General features: G+C 35.4%; 1 protein-coding gene across 2 annotated transcripts in view; it reads left to right on the top strand.

Annotated features, from left to right (window-relative positions):
* Positions 1–17,677, top strand: part of IMPA1 (inositol monophosphatase 1) — a 40,358-nt gene that overhangs the window by 11,459 nt on the left and 11,222 nt on the right. For both annotated transcript variants that reach the window (XM_007486902.2, XM_016431456.2), the window contains 4 exons: positions 5,941–6,009; positions 6,569–6,702; positions 12,711–12,815; positions 16,917–16,962. In XM_007486902.2, coding sequence (XP_007486964.1) covers positions 5,947–6,009; positions 6,569–6,702; positions 12,711–12,815; positions 16,917–16,962 — 348 coding nt within the window. In that variant the 5' untranslated portion in view covers positions 5,941–5,946. The remainder of the gene's footprint in view (positions 1–5,940; positions 6,010–6,568; positions 6,703–12,710; positions 12,816–16,916; positions 16,963–17,677) is intronic.

The raw sequence follows: 17,677 nt of genomic DNA, 5'->3' as shown, positions 1-17,677 counted from the left end.
ATAGACTATAGGGTGTAGTAGGAGACAAAGAAGGCCTAAAAAGTAGATTGGGGCTAAAACAAATTATGAAGTGCTATGGGATGTTACAATATGTAGAAAACTCTTGTTATTCTCTCTACTTTAATTTAGTTTTTAATTCCTCTTCCTTTTCTTTATGCTACTGTAACAGTTTTAGGCATATGTTATATATATTCTTTAGGCAGAAGTACCATGCTTGTTATCTTTTCAAAGAAAAGTATAAGAAGGAAAAATTCCCTCATCTTTTAAGCTGACAGTTCCACCATGCATCAGACATGTTATTAAAGACTCACTGTATGAGGTGGTATTTTAATTTTTAGTGAAGTTTTTGGTTAATTATTTTTATTTCTCAGGATTTCGGTAGAAAATCAGTAGAAAGTTAGATTGAATAGAGGAAAATCATAAATGCTTTTTCTCCCTAAAACACATGTTATTTTTTTATAAACTTTTTTATATTCTATTTGATACTATTTCCTTTGTACTTACAAACAATTTCTTTTTATTTTCTAATATTCTCATCTTGTTCCTCTTCTGCTTTTTCCCCCCATCTCTTCTTAAACCATATATTAGAATTATCAAACTTGAGGTCCCACAAAACTCATGAGTCTAATATGTAATCAAGAAATATATATGCAGGGGGCAGATGGGTAGCTCAGTGGATTGAGAACCAGTCCTAGAGACAGGAGGTCGTAGGTTCAAATCTGGCTTCAGCCACTTCCCAGCCGTGTGACCCTGGGCAAGTCACTTGACCCCCATTGCCTAGCCCTTACCACTCTTCTGCCTTGGAGCCAATACACAGTATTGACTCCAAGACGGAAGATAAGGGTTTAAAAAAAAAAGAAATATATGTGCACTAGAATAATTTCTTTAATAAGTTGGAAGAATTATTGTAGTTTAGTAGAGTAGAGGTAGCAACCTGGACAACTGGGAACTCTCCCAATATTCCCCTTCAAAAAATTTTAATATAATGCATCAAATCAAATTCTGGTGTGGCATAGCCATCAAAAGATGAGAGTGAGGTGGCAGCTGGGTACCTCAGTGGATTGAGAGCCAGACCTAGAGACAGGAGGTCCTAGGTTCAAATCTGACCTCAGACATTTCCTAGCTGTGTGACCCTGAGCAAGTCACTTGACCCCCATTACCTAGCCCTTACCATTCTTCTGCCTTGGAACCAATACATAATATTGATTCCAAGATGGAAGGTAAGGGTTTAAAAAAAAAAAGATGAGAGTGAAATTTTTCCAGTCCAAAATAACTTAGGAGGTCAGCAGGAGAGGTCTATGATAGTAAAGTGGGGAGAGGAGAGAGGTTAACCCAGAACACAAATTGACTATAGCACTAGCAATGAGCCTTGGAGTCTGCAACAGCTTTCCAGAGCTCTCAGCCTAGAGATGATAAGGTAGTTGGATGATTGGTCAGAAAGATATTACAGTAACCTTTTACTTCACTAGACACAAGATCTAGCACAAGACTTCATTGTCCATAGGCAATTCTGGGTCACAATTCCAGGGTGGAGAGGAGTACTAGTGCTTGTGGCAGGAGGGAATGAGGAACCCTGGTCCCAGTTCCAGACCCTGAGGAGTGCTGGTGCTTATGGGTGTAGGGGAGCAGGTACATTTCCTGGATAAAGAATAGAGTGCAGACCAGCAGAGCAGTGATCACATTTCTTTGGATCATACCAACTTCGAAGCACTGAAAACTTGCAGATCTCTAAGAACTGGCGCTGAAAATAGCAGCATGAAAAAGCCTGAAGTTTGGGACGATGCCTCCCTACCCATAAGTGAGCAAAACCCAACTTTAACAAAGTTCAAAGTCAAGAAATAAGTTGGAAAAATGAGCAACAACAAAAAAAGAAACTTATTAGAGTTTTATTTTTATTTTTTTCCATGGTTGCATGATTCTTGTTGTCTTCCTTCTTCCCTCCGAGAGTTGACAAGCAATTTCACTGAGTTATACATGTTATCTCTCAAATCCTATTTCCATATTACTCATTTTTGTAATAGAATAGTCTTTTAAAACCAAACCCCCAAATCATATACTCATAAATAAAAGTGTTAAATCATATGTTTAAAGAAACTTATAAAAAGCTACTATGGTGTGGGGAAGGTAACACCCAACTTAGAATAAAACAAAGTGAAGACAGCTATAAGCAAAGCCATTAGTACAAAAAAAAAATAGAAAGTGAATTACCAACTTGGTAAAAGAGGCACAAAAAAATTAAGAAAATACTATTTTAAAAAACAGAAAAGTCAAATATTGGTAAAAGAGATTTTAAAATTCACCAAAGAAAAGAACTTCTTAAAAAGCAGAATCATGCAAAGGAAAGCTAATGATTCCATGAGGCACCAAGAAACTATAACAAAGTTAAAAGAATGAAAAAAATTTTTAAGGAAAATGTGAAATATCTCATTGGAAAAACAACTACCTAGAAAATAGATCAAAGAGAGACAATTTTAGAATTATTGGACTAACTGAAAGGCATGATTAAAAAAAAAGAGCTTATATATCATATTTGAACTTAGTAATAAGAAAACTGTCTTAATATCTTAAAACTAAAGGGTAAGATAAAAATTGCAAGAATCCCCTGATTATTGCCTGAGATTCTAAAATGAAAACTCCCAGGAATATTGTAGGTAAATTCCAGAACTTGTAGGTCAAGGAATAAATGTTTCAGGTAGCCAGAAAGAAATAATTTAAATAGAGGGGCAGCTGGATGGCATAATACCTAGAGCTTCAGACCTCGAATCTGGAGGACCTTGGTTCAAATTTGGCTCAAACACTTCCTAGCCATGTCGCCCTGAGCAAATCACTTAACCCTATTTTCCTATCTCTTCTGTTTTAAAATTGTTACGTAGAAAATAAAGCTTTAAATCTGTCAATCTATCTGTCTATCTCCTACTGAGAGAAAAGAATGAAAGATGCAGGAAAATTAAAATGAATGAATGCAGGGTGAAAATAGAGGTGGGTTAAGCATAGTTTTAATAGCCTAGGGATTTCCTTGGCCGTCCATCCTAACCCATTCCTTGATATTTATTATAATAAACCTGTTTTCAACCTTTTACACCAGTCATATTGCATTTTTGAGATCTCCAGGCCTGAGGGTAGCCATCTTGCCTTCAGATCCTGAGAGTAATAGAGACAACAGATTTTTTATTTTACCAACCTGTGAAGTAACCAAACCTGCTTATTTTAGTGGTTATTTCACTATCTGTCTAACTGTGTTATGGAACCACAGTCAAGATCACACAATATTTAGCAGGTTCTATGTTAAAAGAGCAGAAGGCTTAGAATATGATGTTCTATAAGGTAAGGAAGCTGTGATTACACCCAAGAATAACCAGCAAAACTGAGAATACTCCTTCAGGGGGAAAAATATTCATTTAATGAAATAAAAGACTTTAAAGCATTCATGTTGAAAAAACCAGGGCTGAATAGAAAATTTGATGCTCAAACAGAAGACAAGTATAAAAAGGTAAACATGACACAGAAATCTTAATAATAGGTTAAACTATTTATATTCTTGTATGAGAATATGATACATGTAATTCTTAAGACTTTTTTATCATTCTTAGGACATTTAGAAGGAGTCTACATAGATAGATTGTATAGGTTTGATTCAGTTAGATTGGGATGATATCAAAATGAAGAATGCATTGGGAGAAGTGGAAAGGGGAGGAAGAATAGGGAAAAATTATCTCACATAAAAAGTATACAAAGAAAAACTTTTACAATGGAGGGGATAATGTTGGGGAAGAGTGGCAGGCAATGCTTGAATTTTACTCTCATAGGAAATTGGTTGAAAGAGGAAAGTATATATATCTATATAGCTTATATATATAGATACACATATGTATTATGTATACATATGTATGTATACACACACATTCAATTGAGTATAAAAGTCTATCTTACCCAACAGAGAAGTAGGAGGGGAAGGGGACAAGAGAAAAGAGAAGTGGTGATAAAAGGGAAGGTAGATTAAAGGAGGCAATAGTCAGAAGCAAAACAGTCTTTTGGGGGGAGGGTCAAGAGAAAAACAGAAGGATAAACAGAGTAAGATTGAGAGAAATATACAATTAGTAATCATAACTGAATGTAAATGGTCAAACTCACTTATAAAAATTCAAGAGGCTAGCAAAATGGCAGAAACAAATTCAATAATATGTTCATATGAAACAAACTTGAAACAGAAAGATACACACAATTAAGAGAAGGGGCTAGAACAGAATTTATGCTTCAACTGAGGTAGAAAAGGCAAGGGTAGCACTCTCTATTTAGCAAAAATTGCTGGGAAATCTGGAAAGCAGTTTGGCAGAAATAGGCATAGACCGACATCTGACATTGTATACCAAAATAAGGTCAAAATGGGTATATGATTTTGACAAAAAGGGTGATATAAGCAGACAAGGGGAACATGGAAATTTTTGCCTGACAGATCTATAGATGAAGGAAGAATTAATGACCAAACATGACCAAACATAATGACCAAACAAAAAGTAGAATCATGGGAAGTATAATGGATAATTTTGATTATATGAAAATAAGCTTTTGCATAAACAAAAGGCAGTGCAGCAAAAATTAGGTGGGGGGGGGAAGCAAGAAACTAGTAATAATGTTTAAGAAAGTTTCTCTGATAAAGGTCTGATTTCTCAAGTACATAGGGAACTGAGCCAGATTTATAAAAGTAGCCATTCCTGAAATGATAAATGGTCAAAGTATGTGAAGATGCAATTTTAAGAAGAAGAAATCAAAGCTATATATAGTTATGTGAAAAAGTGCTTCAAATCACTATTGATTAGAGAAATATTAATTAAAACACCTCCAAGTTTCTACCTCACACATAGCACATTGGCTTAATAAGAGAGATATGAAAATTACCAATGTTGGAGGGGATATGGCAGGGCAATTAATACACTTTTGGTGGAGTTGTGATCTGGTCCAACCATTCTTGAGAACAATTTGGAATTATTCCCAAAGAGACATAAATGTGTGTATACCTACTTAGATCCAGCAATGCCACTAGTAGGTCTGTATTCCAAAGAAGATCAAAGAAAAAGGAAAAAGACCCATGTGTACAAAAATATTTATAGCAGAACTTTTTGTGGTAGCAAAGAATTGGAAATTGAAGAGATACTCATCATTTGGAGAATGGCTGATCAAGTTGTGGTATATGATTATTTGATTGTGATGGAATACCATCATGCTATCAGACATGACTAGTAGGATGGTTTCAGAAAAACCTGGGAACATTGATTCGAATTGATGCAGAGCTAAGTGAATAGAACCAGGAGATCAATGTTTAGAGTAACAGCAATATTGTAATGATGATTAACTGTGAAAGACTTAGCTATTCTGTTCAATACTATGATCTAAGACAATTCCAAAGGATTCATGATGAACAGTGCTATTCACCTCTGAAGAGAAAACTTATGAACTCCGAGTGCAAATTAAAGTATGATTTTTTACTTTATTTTTTTTAATGGTTAATTTGGAAATGTTTTATATGATTTCACATGTATAACTGATATATTGCTTATCTTTTCTTTGGGTGAGGGAGAGAGAGAATATAGAACTCAAAATTTTTAAAAATGGCTTAAGATATATAAATAATAATTTTAAAATATCTTAGTAAGCACTTGAACTTAGACATCATGGAGTAGTAGAAAAAGCATTCTGACTTTGGCCCATCCTAGCAAGTCACTCTACTTCTCTGGGTCTCTTATTACCTTAGTTGTAAAATTGATTATATAATCTTTAAAGTAACATGAAGGTATCTTAAAATGTATGAATTGCTAGGTGGAAAATGTAGGGAGTCTAAAATCAAAGGATGCTATTGAAGTTAACTTTTAAATAGCATATTTTCAGCTAGGATTAGGACTTTGGGGAATTCATAACTACATAATATTGTTTAAATCTATACAGGAGAAGATGGCTGATCCTTGGCAAGAATGTATGGATTATGCAATATCCTTAGCAAGAAAAGCAGGAGAGGTAAATTGAGCCATATATTCATGGGTGGATATACAATTTATGTTATTTTAAATGAGACTCTAAAAAATGTATGAAACACTTTTCTTTTGGCTAAATATCACTTTTGAAATCAAAGAAATGAATATTTCATTTCCCATATTAAAAAACTACAAATATGTGTGAAAAGATGACAGAATTGAGTCTAAAATAGGACTCCATTTTAGAAGCTCATGAATTTATAGTCATTGTGCCTTAGAAAAAAGCTTTTATTAGGAATCAGTAGATGAGGGTTTCTAACTCAACTCTTCTACTATGTAGTCATGTGCCTTGGTAAATTACTCTTTTCTCTAGGCTTCACATTCATAAATACCTATAAAATGAAGAAAGGGGTCAGTTGGTCTTTAACATTCTTTCCAGCTGTAACCTTCCTTTCATGACTTCTGAGGGTTAATTTCATGTAAGTGAAGGGTGGAAGTCTGTAGGGATTGTTGATTACTAGTTTGATGTTTCATATAAAGTTTTTGTCTGTTTTAAGTTGTTCATCTTTTTTCCATGTATTTGCTAAAAACTATCTCTTTAGATGGTTCGAGAAGCTCTAAAAAATGAGATGGCTGTCATGTTGAAGAGTTCTCCAGCAGATTTGGTTACAGCCACTGACCAAAAAATTGAAAAAATGATGCTTTCTGCCATAAAGGAGAGGTTTCCTTCTCACAGGTATTTCATACTTAAATTTTTTTAAATTTAATTTTATTATTTTTTTTATTTCTAATGTTTATGTAGCACTTGAAAGCATGTAAACCACATGATGTGGAAAGGCTACCTGTATTATCTTTTTTTGAATAATTAAATTTATTGATATATAATAAATGTAATTTAAAAATCTTCAATGGTTTATATGTTTTATTTATTTAATTTTTTAATTTTTAAAATTTATTTCTAGTTTTATTTTTTTAGTCAATTTAGAACATTATTCCTTGGTTACAAGAATCATATTCTTTCCCTCTCTTCCCTCTCACCCCTCCCCCTTCCCATAGCTGACGTACAATTCCACTGGGTATACATGTGTCCTTGATCAGAACCTATTTCCATGTTGTTGATGTTTGCACTAGGATCTTCATTTAGAGTCTATATCCCCAGCCATATCCCCTTGACCCATGTAATCAAGTAGTTGTTTTTCTTCTGTGTTTCTACTCCCACAGTTTTTCCTCTGAATGTGGATAGTGTTCTTTCTCATAGGTCCCTCCAGGTTGTTGAGGATCACTGAATTGCCACTAATTGTAATTGCCATTACATTCGATTATACCACAGTGTGTCAGTCTCTGTGTATGATGTTCTCCTGATTCTGCTCCTCTCACTCTATATCAATTCTTGGAGGTCATTCCAGTTCACATGGAATTCCTCCAGTTTATTATTCCTTTGAGCAAATAGTATTTTTTTAAAATTAATGTACTTAGTCAATTTAGAACATTATTCCTTGGTTACAATAATCACATTATTTCCCTCCCTCCCCTCTACCCACCCTTATCATTCCTTTGAGCACAATAGTATTCCCTCACTAAAATATACCACAATTTGTTCAGCCATTCTCCAATCGAAGGGCATCCCTTCATTTTCCAATTTTTTGCTACCACAAAGAGTGCAGCTATGGATATTTTTGTACATGTCTTTTCCCTTATTATCTCTTTGGGGTACAAACCCAGCAGTGCTATATCTGGATCAAAGGGCAGATAGTCTTTTATCGCCCTTTGGGCATAGTTCCAAATTGCCCTCCAGAATGGTTGGATCAATTCACCAACTCCACCAGCAATGTATTAATTTCCAACTTTGCCACATCCCCTCCAGCATTCATTACTTTCCTTTGCTGTCATGTGTGAACCTTAAAAATTTAATCATTACACATGTTAGCCCATCTTCTAGGTGTGAGGTGATACCTCAGAGTTGTTTTGATTTGCATTTCTCTGATTATAAGAGATTTAGAACATTTTTTCATGTGCTTATTAGTAGTTTTGATTTCTTTAACTGAAAATAACCTAATCACGTCCCTTGCCAATTTATCAATTGGAGAATGGCTTGATTTTTTGTATAATTGGTTTAGTTCTTTAAAAATTTGGGTAATTAGACCTTTGTCAGAGGTTTTTGTTATGAAGATTATTTCCTTCCCTTCTAATTTTGGATGCATTAGTTTTGTTTGTACAAAACCTTTTTAATTTGATGTAATCAAAATTATTTATTTTATATTTTGTGATTTTTTTTTTCTAGCTCTTGCTTGGTTTTAAAGTCTTTCCTTTCCCAAAGATCTGACATATATACTATTCTGTGTTCACCTAATTTGCTTATAGTTTCCTTCTTTATAGTCAGGTCATTCACCCATTCTCAGTTTATCTTGGTGTAGGGTGTGAGATATTGATCCAAACCTAATCTCTCCCATACCATCTTCTAATTTTCCCAGCACTTTTCATCAAATAGTGGATTTTGGTCCCCAAAGCTGGGATCTTTGGGCTTATCATAGATTGTCTTGCTAAGGTCATTTACCCCCAACTCATAGGTTTTGAACGGATATCTCATCATTGTTATTTTCTTCAATGAAATTATGAATTATTTCTATGATTTGTTCTTTAACCGGTTTTGGAGAATTGTATTGTTTAATTTCCAATTAATTGTTGATTTACCTCTCCATGTACCCTTACTAATTATTATTTTCATTGCATTGTGATCTGAGAAGTTTGCATTTATTATTTCTGCTCTTTTGCACTTTTTTGCAATGTTTTTATGCCCTAATACATGGTCAATCTTTGTGAATGTACCATGTGCTGCTGAAAAGAAGGTATATTCCTTTTTGTCCCTATTTATTTTTCTCTACATATCTACTAACTAATTTTTTTAAGGTTTCATTCACTTCTCTTACATCTTTCTTATTTATTTTTTGGTTTGATTTATCTAGTTCGGATAGAGGAAAGTTCAGGTCTCCCACTAGTATAGTTTTTCTATCTATTTCATCCTTGAGCTCTACTAGTTTCTCCTTTAGAAATTTGGATGCTATGCCACTTGGTGCATACATGTTGAGTACTGATATTTCTTCATTGTCTATACTGCCTTTTTATCAGGATGTAAATATATTCTCTATCTCTTTCCACTAGATTTATTTTTAACTTTGGCTTTGTCAGATATCATAATTGTGACTCCTGCCTTTTTATCAGGTGATGCCCAAAAGATTTGGCTCCATCCTCTTACTTTCACCCTATGCGTATCTACCTTCCTCATGTGTGTTTCTTGTAGATAGCATATGGTAGGGTTTTGATTCTAATCCACTCTGCTATTTGCTTGTGTTTTATGGGTGAGTTCATTCCATTCACATTCAGAGTTATGATTACCAACTGTGTATTTCCCAGCATTTCGATTTCTACTACTAGTCCTGCCTTTTCTTCTTTCTTTCACTATTTCCTTCTACACCAATGTTTTGTTTTTAATCAGTCCCCCTAGTTCCTACCCTTATTTTACTTCCCTTTCTACCCCCCTCCCTTCTTATTCCCCCCCTTCTTTTCTTTGCAGTCTTTTTAAACTACCCCCCCCCCCACCCTCTCTCTCCCTTGTACTGCTTCCTTTCCCACCAGTCCGTTTGTTACCCTTCTACTCCCCTATAGGGCGCAAATCTATTCTCTGTCCCAATGGATTGGATTGTTCTTCCCTCTTTGGGTCAATTTCAATGCACGCAAGAGTTGAGTATTTCCTATCTCCAACCTCTTTACCTTTCCAGTGTATTGATGTTCTTCCCCCTCCTGCCATGAGCTTCTTTGTGACATATAAATTTACCCCCTTTTGTTTCTTTTCCCATTTCTTGTAGTATTAACCTCTTTTTTTAGCTCTAGTTGTATATATGTATATATGTGTATATATACATGCATATGTATTTATGCATACATATATCTATATACATATTTATATCTTTTCATTTTATCCTATACAGTTTGTCACTATTCCCTCTAAGTGTAATTCTTCTAGCTGCCCAGGTGATGATAACAATTTTTAAGAATTACCAATGGGGGGCAGCTGGGTAGCTCAATGGATTGAGAGCCAGGCCTAGAGATGGGAGGTCCTAGGTTCAAATTTGGCCTCAGACACTTCCCAGCTATGTGACCCTGAGCAAGTCACTTGACCCCCATTGCCTAGTCCTTACCACTCTTCTGCCTTGGAGCCAATACAGAGTATTGACTTCAAGACAGAAGGTAAGGGTTTAAAAATAAATTACCAATGACCTCTTTTCTTATAGGGATACATATCATTTTAACTTATTGGGTCTCTTCAAAAAAAGTTTTTTTTGTTTTGTTTTGTTTTTCTTTTTTCCCCCTCTTTTTTAATTACCTTTTGATGATTCTCTTGAGTTCTGTGCTTGGGCATCAAATTTTCTGTTCAGGTCTGGTCTTTTCTTTACAAATGCTTGGAGTTCTTCTATTTTGTTGAATGACCATACTTTCCCTTATAAGAATATAGTCAGTTTTGCTGGGTGGTTGATACTTGGTTGTAGACCTAGTTCCCTTGCTTTCCGGAATATAATATTCCATGCCTTTCGGTCCTTCAGTGTAGCTGCAGCCAGATCCTGTGTTATCCTCACTATGGTTCCATGGTATCTGAATGACTTCTTTTTGGCAGCTTATAATAATTTTTCCTTGTTCTAATAGTTTTTGAATTTGGCTATAACATTCCTGGGTGTTGTCAGTTGGGGATTAAGTACAGGAGGTGATCTGTAGATTCTTTCAATATCCACTTTTCCTTCTTGTTCTAGAATATCGGGGCAGTTTTCTTGGATAATTTCTTGTAGTATGATGTTCAGTCTTTTTCTTTTGTCATGGTCTTCTGGGAGACCAATGATTCTTAAGTTGTCTCTCCTGGAACGATTTTCTAGATCTTCTGTTTTGTGAATGAGATGCTTCATATTTTCCTCAATTTTTTCATTCTTTTGATTTTGTTTTATAGTGTCCTGCTGCCTTGTGAAGTCACTTAGTTCTAGTTGTATTCTGGTTCTTAAAGACTAGATTTCATCCCTGGCTTTTTGGTCATCCTTCTCCTTCTGGTCTGATTTTCTTTGGAGGTCATCTTTCATTCTCTTTACCTAATCTCTCATCTCCTTTGCTTCATTTTCAAGCTGGTTGATTTTGGCTTTCAAGACACTGTTTTCTATTTCCAGATGACTTATCTTAGTTTTTAAGTTCTTTTCCCAATTGTCTTCAGCCTTTCTTAATTGTGTTTTGAATTGTATTTTGAGTTCTTCAAAAGCCTGTGTCCAATTCGCTGGGTTTTCTGTTTTATTGCTTGATGTTCCCTCCTCCTTGTCTGTTCTGTTTGCTCTTTGTTCATTGCCTGTATAGAATCTGTCGATTATAATTTCTTTTTTTCTTTTTTCTGTTGTTTGCTAATATTTACCCCTTCTTTACTCCTTGCAGTTGTCTGTGCAATTGCTCCTCTCATTTTCTTTTCTTTTTCTTTTTTTTTTGGTTTTGGGGTTTTCTGTCAGTCTTCCCTCTTGGAGCTTTGTCAGGAGATCTCAGTGCAGTCTGTGGGGGAGGGGTGTTGTAGCTTGAACTTCCTTGTCCTCTGGAGGCTTTGATTGGATTAAAGTCCAGCAGTCTGAGGCGGAGGGTGTTGGAGCTTGAGCTTGAGCTTCCCTGAGCTCTGAAGACTTTTCATGGGATTAAGTCCAGCTGGGTTGGGCTGGATGTGCTCTGAGGCCAAAACCTTCTGGAAAGCGGGAGCAATATGAAGGGTCTCTGCTGCTGTGACCAGGCTGCCTGCTCTGCACTCCCTCTCCAGCTCCTTCCCCACTGCCTGTGTTCAATGCTCTGAGCTTGGCACAGCCCTGCCCGCAAGGTACTCCCTCCAGACCAGCACCTTTGCCTGCCCAGTGATTCCCATTTCTGCTGGAGGCTTAGTGCTCCAGGTGGGAATGGGGATCTGGGACCTTCCTTCTTCCTTCCCCTTAAACCAGAGTCTTCTTCAATTCCGGCTTTTGGAGGACGAACCTTTTAAATTGAGTCCAGCAGGAGGGTTCCTTGATTCTGTCTTGTTAGGTTTGATTTTCAGTCCCCTAGGAGCATTCAATTTGTGATTGGTAAGGAAGGGTTTTCAGAGCTCTGAACTTTTGCTGCCTCTACGCTGGCATCTTGACTCCGCCCACTTCCCTATTTTAGATAGTCCAAGGCCAGGCATTTTATGCACGGTAGTGAGGGGTCAATTTCATTTAAGACTTATTCTTTTTCCTGTGTTTTTGATGTTTACATTTTCATCTTCATATCCAATGCACTTTTCAGCTTCTTAAACACTGAGTCACCTTAAGTTTGCATTTTTGTTGTGAATCTTGCTGTCTGCGTGAGAATTTGAACCAACATAGAATCAGATCTGTGTTCTGGCAGATCTTTCAGAAATATAGAAGGAGCAACAGCAGAGGAGAGTACAGGCAGAAAGAACCCTAGATGTGGAGTCAGAGGAACTGGATGAAAAATCCCAGCTTTGCCACTCTAACCTGTGTAACTCTAGCAAGTAACTCCAAATCTCCATGTATTCATTTATATAATTAAGATACTGAACTAGATGCCTATTCCAGATCTAAATCTGTATTCCTAAACTTTGGAGATTTTGTAAGAATAGCCTGTGAATTTGTGAAAGGTATTTAGGAAAATGACTGAAAGTAAAGTGAACTTGGTAACATTTGGTATTCTTATCCTTTATAGTTTCATTGGTGAGGAATCAGTGGCTGCTGGGGAGCACAGCGTCTTGACTGATAATCCCACATGGATAATTGATCCTATTGATGGAACTACTAACTTCGTGCATAGGTATGTACTACTCTAATAATATTAATATCAATAAAGTGGAAATTTTGTGCCTTGTCATGTGAGAATTAAATGAATTAATAGGTATAAAGGGCTTTGTATTCATAGGATCAATGTAATGTTTGCTTTTTGTCATTGTTATTAAATATTTTTTATATTGTATATTGATGGAGTTTTTGTTCCTTTGGAATTCTAAAATTTTTAACATTCATCATTTAGAATAATCATTGTTCTCTTCAAGATTCTTTTTAAAATAGCCAATTTTTGTAAAATAATGATTAACAGTTGTTTTTAATAAATACTATTTAATTTTCTCAATCAAATCTCAATCAGGAATATAGTTATGAGGGTTATAAAGCGGGTGTACTTGTCACTTGATTGTCTCCTAGCTGCCCCAGATTCTTTCCTAGAACTAAATGAAAATTTAAATATGGAGCAATGCAGCCTCTCAATTTCAGTATCTGCTTAGAGATTAGAAGATTAAAATGCATATGGGAGAAAGGAAGTCAGTGTAGACATAGAATCTGGAATGAATAAGGATTTACTATAATTTAGAATGAAGAGTAAAGAGGAAGGGATTTCAGGTAAATCAGGAGATAATTATGAGAATCAACCTACTTATCCTTAAATGAGTAGATTTTTTTTTTTCTTGGTGGGGTTGGGCATTTGTACTGGAAAGAGAAGTGGCTCAGGAGTCAAGAGATTTGAGTTAAATCTATTCTAGCAGCTATTACCTATGTGATGCTTAGCTTTCATGGGTCTTAGTTTCCCCATCTGTAAAATGAAAAGTTGGACTTGATGGCCTTTTGAGGTCATGAGATTTATTATAGTTATAGATCTGTGATCTTTTTGTCTCTGTCTCTTATCTCTATCCCTATATACACTTGCACACACTTGGCATGCAGTGGTTGTCCTGAATCTATAAAGGACTTTAAAATATAAAGCTTTCTTAGATTTGGGATGTATATGGAGTTGAATCTGGGATCAAGGTCTGGTCCTTCCACTTAGTGCGTATTTGGCCTTTGGTAAGTCACTTTACCTCTCTGGGTCTCAGTTTGCTCATCTGTAAAAGCAAGCTTTAGACAAGGAGATTTCTATTGTTCCTCCTGGTCCTAAATAAATGAACAATAAATAGTCTTAAAGGAGAATGTATTTCCTAGACCTGTTTGTAGTGTTTGGTAATTCCTATAAGCCAGGCATGTGCTGAAGCTTAGTTTGTCCTGCTTCTTGAGAGCTGATTGCAGAAATCCACAAATATATAGCATTGGGCTTGAGTTATTGTTTTCATTACATTGATCTCTTAAATTGTCATTGGTTTTTCAGTTAATTAATAAACTTTTCTTAGCCACTTACTAAATGTCAGGTCCTCTGCTTAGGGCTGGAGATACAAAAAGGCAAAAGACTACCCTGCACTCAAGGAATTTACAGTGTAGCAAGAGAGACAACAAGGAAACAAATATATATACAAAGCAAGCCATGTACAGGATAAATAGATTTAATTAAAAGAGGGAAGGCACTGGAATTAAGAGGGGTTAGGAAAGGCTTCCAGTAGAAAATGGAATTTTAGTTTGTTAGGAAAGAAGGGAGATCAGTAGTTGGAGGGAAGGAGAGCACATGGGGAATAGGCAGAGAAAATGTTCAAAGCCAATAGATAGAATGTTTTTGAGGAACAGAGCTTGCTATCACTGGGTAGAAGAGTATGTGTTGGGGTATAAGGTGTAAGAAGACTGGAAAAGTGGGGGGGGCTAGTTTATGGAGGGGCCACTGGAGTTTATTGAATGGGGGCAAGGTGACATGGTCAGATGTGCACTTTAGGAAAATCACTTTAGTGACTCAATGGAGGATGAATTGGAATGGGGAGAAACTTGGTAGACAGACCTTCCAGCAGGCTATTACAGTAATCTAGGTGTAAGGTGATAAGAGACTACACTTGAAGCAGTGGCAGCATTTGAGGAGAAAGGGAGTGTATTGAAAAACTATTGCAAAAGTGAAAGCAACAGGTTTTAGCCACAGCTTAGATATGGAGGAGTAGAGATAGTGAAGAGTCCAGGATGATTCTTAGGTTGTGAGCCTGAGAGACTGGGAAGATAACGTCCTCTAAAGTAATAGGAGAGTTAGGAAGGAGGGAAAATTTATGGGGAAAATATTGTACTCCATTTTGGGCCTATTGAGTTGAAGATGTCTACTGAACATCTAGTTTGAGATGTCTGAAAGTCAGAGATGTGAAATTGGAAGTCAGCAGAGAGACTGAAGTAGGAAAGGTAGATTTGAGAATTGTCTGCCTAGAGATGGTAATTGAATCCATGGGAGCTGATGAGATCATCAAGTAAAGTGGTATAAAAGAAGCACAGAAGACGGCCCAGGACAGAATAGGATATCTACAGTTTGAAAGCATGACCTGGAGGATAGATACAGCAAAGGAGTCCAAGGAGAAACAGTTTTATAGGTAGGAGGAAAACCAGAAGAGAGTGGTATCTCAAAAACCTAGAGAGGTGGAAGTATCAAGGAATAGAGTGACTGACATTGTCAAAGATTCTAGAGAAGTTAAAGAGAATGAGAACTGAGAAAAAGATACTGAGTTTGGCAACTAAGAGTAACTTTGGAGAGAGCAGTTTCAAGTGGAATGATAAGATTGGAAGCCAGGTTATAAGGAGTTTAGAAGAGAGTGGGAGAAAAGTGGAGGCACTTATATTGTAGGTGGCCTTTTTGAGGAGTTTAGCTATCAAAGGCAGAAGATACATAGGATCATAATTCAAAGGGACTGAAGAATTAAATGAGGGTTTTTTTTAGGATAGGGGAGACATGGGTATGTCTGTAGGCAAAAGAAAATGAGCCATTAAAGCAGGAAGAGATTGAAAATAAGTGAAAGAAGGAGCAGATGGGTGGTCTGTGGTTTGAGAGCCAGGCCTAGATTTGTGGTCCTAGGTTCGAATTTGGCCTCAGATACTTCCTGGGCAAGTCACCTAACCTCCATCTCCTATCCCTTCCTGCTCTTTTGCTTTGGAACCAGTACACAATTCTAAGACGAGGTAAGGGATTTTTTTTTTAAAGAAAAGAAATGAAAGAATGGAGATATCAGAAAAGATAACAATCTGTTGGAGAAAATGAGAGAGAATGTGATTGCTTGAGTAGGTCGGAGGTTAGACTTGGTAAGGGGTAAGGCTATTTTATCATGTGAGACAGATGGAGGAGGAAGTAGTGAGAGAAAATCTCTGACTGTTAGGAAATAAGGAAGATGGAAGAAGAGGAAGTTCATGGTGAATGTCCTGTTTTTTTTTTTCTGTAAAATAAGAGACAAGGTTTTCAACTAAGGGATCTTCTTTCAGTGATTTTTTTTTAGGCACTCTAAAAAATTTCTGTTTTGTTATTATGAACTTAAAAAATAAGATCATTTTCTATACAAAGAAGCACAGAAAAAGAGCATTGTATACGAAACTATGAATTTCCATTATTTTCACCTATTAAAAAAAACAACAACATGTTCAAAGAGTAGTTCCAAAACTGCTCTGCTTGTCTTTGTCTTCTGAAGTTGCTTCTGTTCTCTTTGGTAAATTTGAAATGTTTTATTAATATTTTTTTAAATCAACACCACTGTTCCTTTTTTTTCTCCTCAAAACAAAAATTCTCCTTTGTGATTGATAAATAGTCAGGTGAAATGAATCCATGCATTAGATATGTCTAGAAATATATATATGTATATACATATATATTTTATTTATTCTTTACCTCTAGTTCATCACCTCTCCATTTATATACCTTAATATACATTATCTTGGAGATACTTGGAAAGGATTAATTTTTTAAAATTCAGTAGACCTGAGAAGCAAGCAGACAAGGAGAAATTAGCTTTCAATTTGAAATAAAGTCAAAGTAGATCAAAACTATAGGTGAAAGATATCTTCTCAAATTTTATTAGGTCATTTAAAAATACAACTAAAAGGTTACTAATAAACATTGTTTCATACTGTAATTTTTCTTTGGTAGGGAAAAGCACATGCTATTTCATTTCTGTATTGTTTGAAACTCAGCATAAAGTTGTACATAGTCTTACAAAAAGATCTAATAAAAAACTTAATTTGGAATATTTCTTTCTTTTTTTTTAAGATTTCCATTTGTAGCTATTTCCATTGGCTTTGTTGTGGGCAAAAAGGTACGTAGGTATTTTAAATTTATAAGTACTGAAATCTGTCTTTAATTATGAATGATTGTTTTTTTGTAAAAAGATTTCTGAGTTTGGCTGCAATGAAATTCAGGTTTATGTATATGTATAAAGAATATAATGGTCCCTACTTAGTATTATAAATGAAAATAATTGTTATTACATATTTTTGCAGTTAAGAAAAATAGAATTATTTTTCAAATATTTTAATAAGCTCTGAGAACCATGTTTGTACTTTTTATTTAGTCTAAACGTGTTTATTTGATTTTTGTAAATAAAGACTTTTTAAACAAAGATAATAAGGGACTGACTTCAGAGGTGATTTGATAAATTTTTATTAGATATAAAGGATTTATTGACAAGGGAGTATTATGAAACATCAGAATTAACTTTTAGGTCAGACCTTTGTCATTAGTTTAATTTAGATAGTTATTATGTACCTGTTACCTACAGAGTATAATGGACATATAAAAGCAGTATAAGACCTGGCCCCTGCTCACCAGGAATTTACATTAAGAGATAATACATGTATATAAATACAGAACAATATGTAGGAAAATAGGAATAATGTAGAATAATATAAGAATTCAGACAGAGAGGTAGTCTAAGATAATTAATGAAGAGTCATGAAGGAGATGAGTAAGATGTGAATAGCTAGAAGTAGGAACAGTATTTGGAGAACAGAAAAGAGATTAGGAATAAGGGC

This window comes from Monodelphis domestica, chromosome 3, assembly GCF_027887165.1.
Source record: "Monodelphis domestica isolate mMonDom1 chromosome 3, mMonDom1.pri, whole genome shotgun sequence".
In the NCBI taxonomy this organism is placed as follows: domain Eukaryota; kingdom Metazoa; phylum Chordata; class Mammalia; order Didelphimorphia; family Didelphidae; genus Monodelphis; species Monodelphis domestica.
This window is presented reverse-complemented; position numbering and strand designations above follow the sequence as displayed.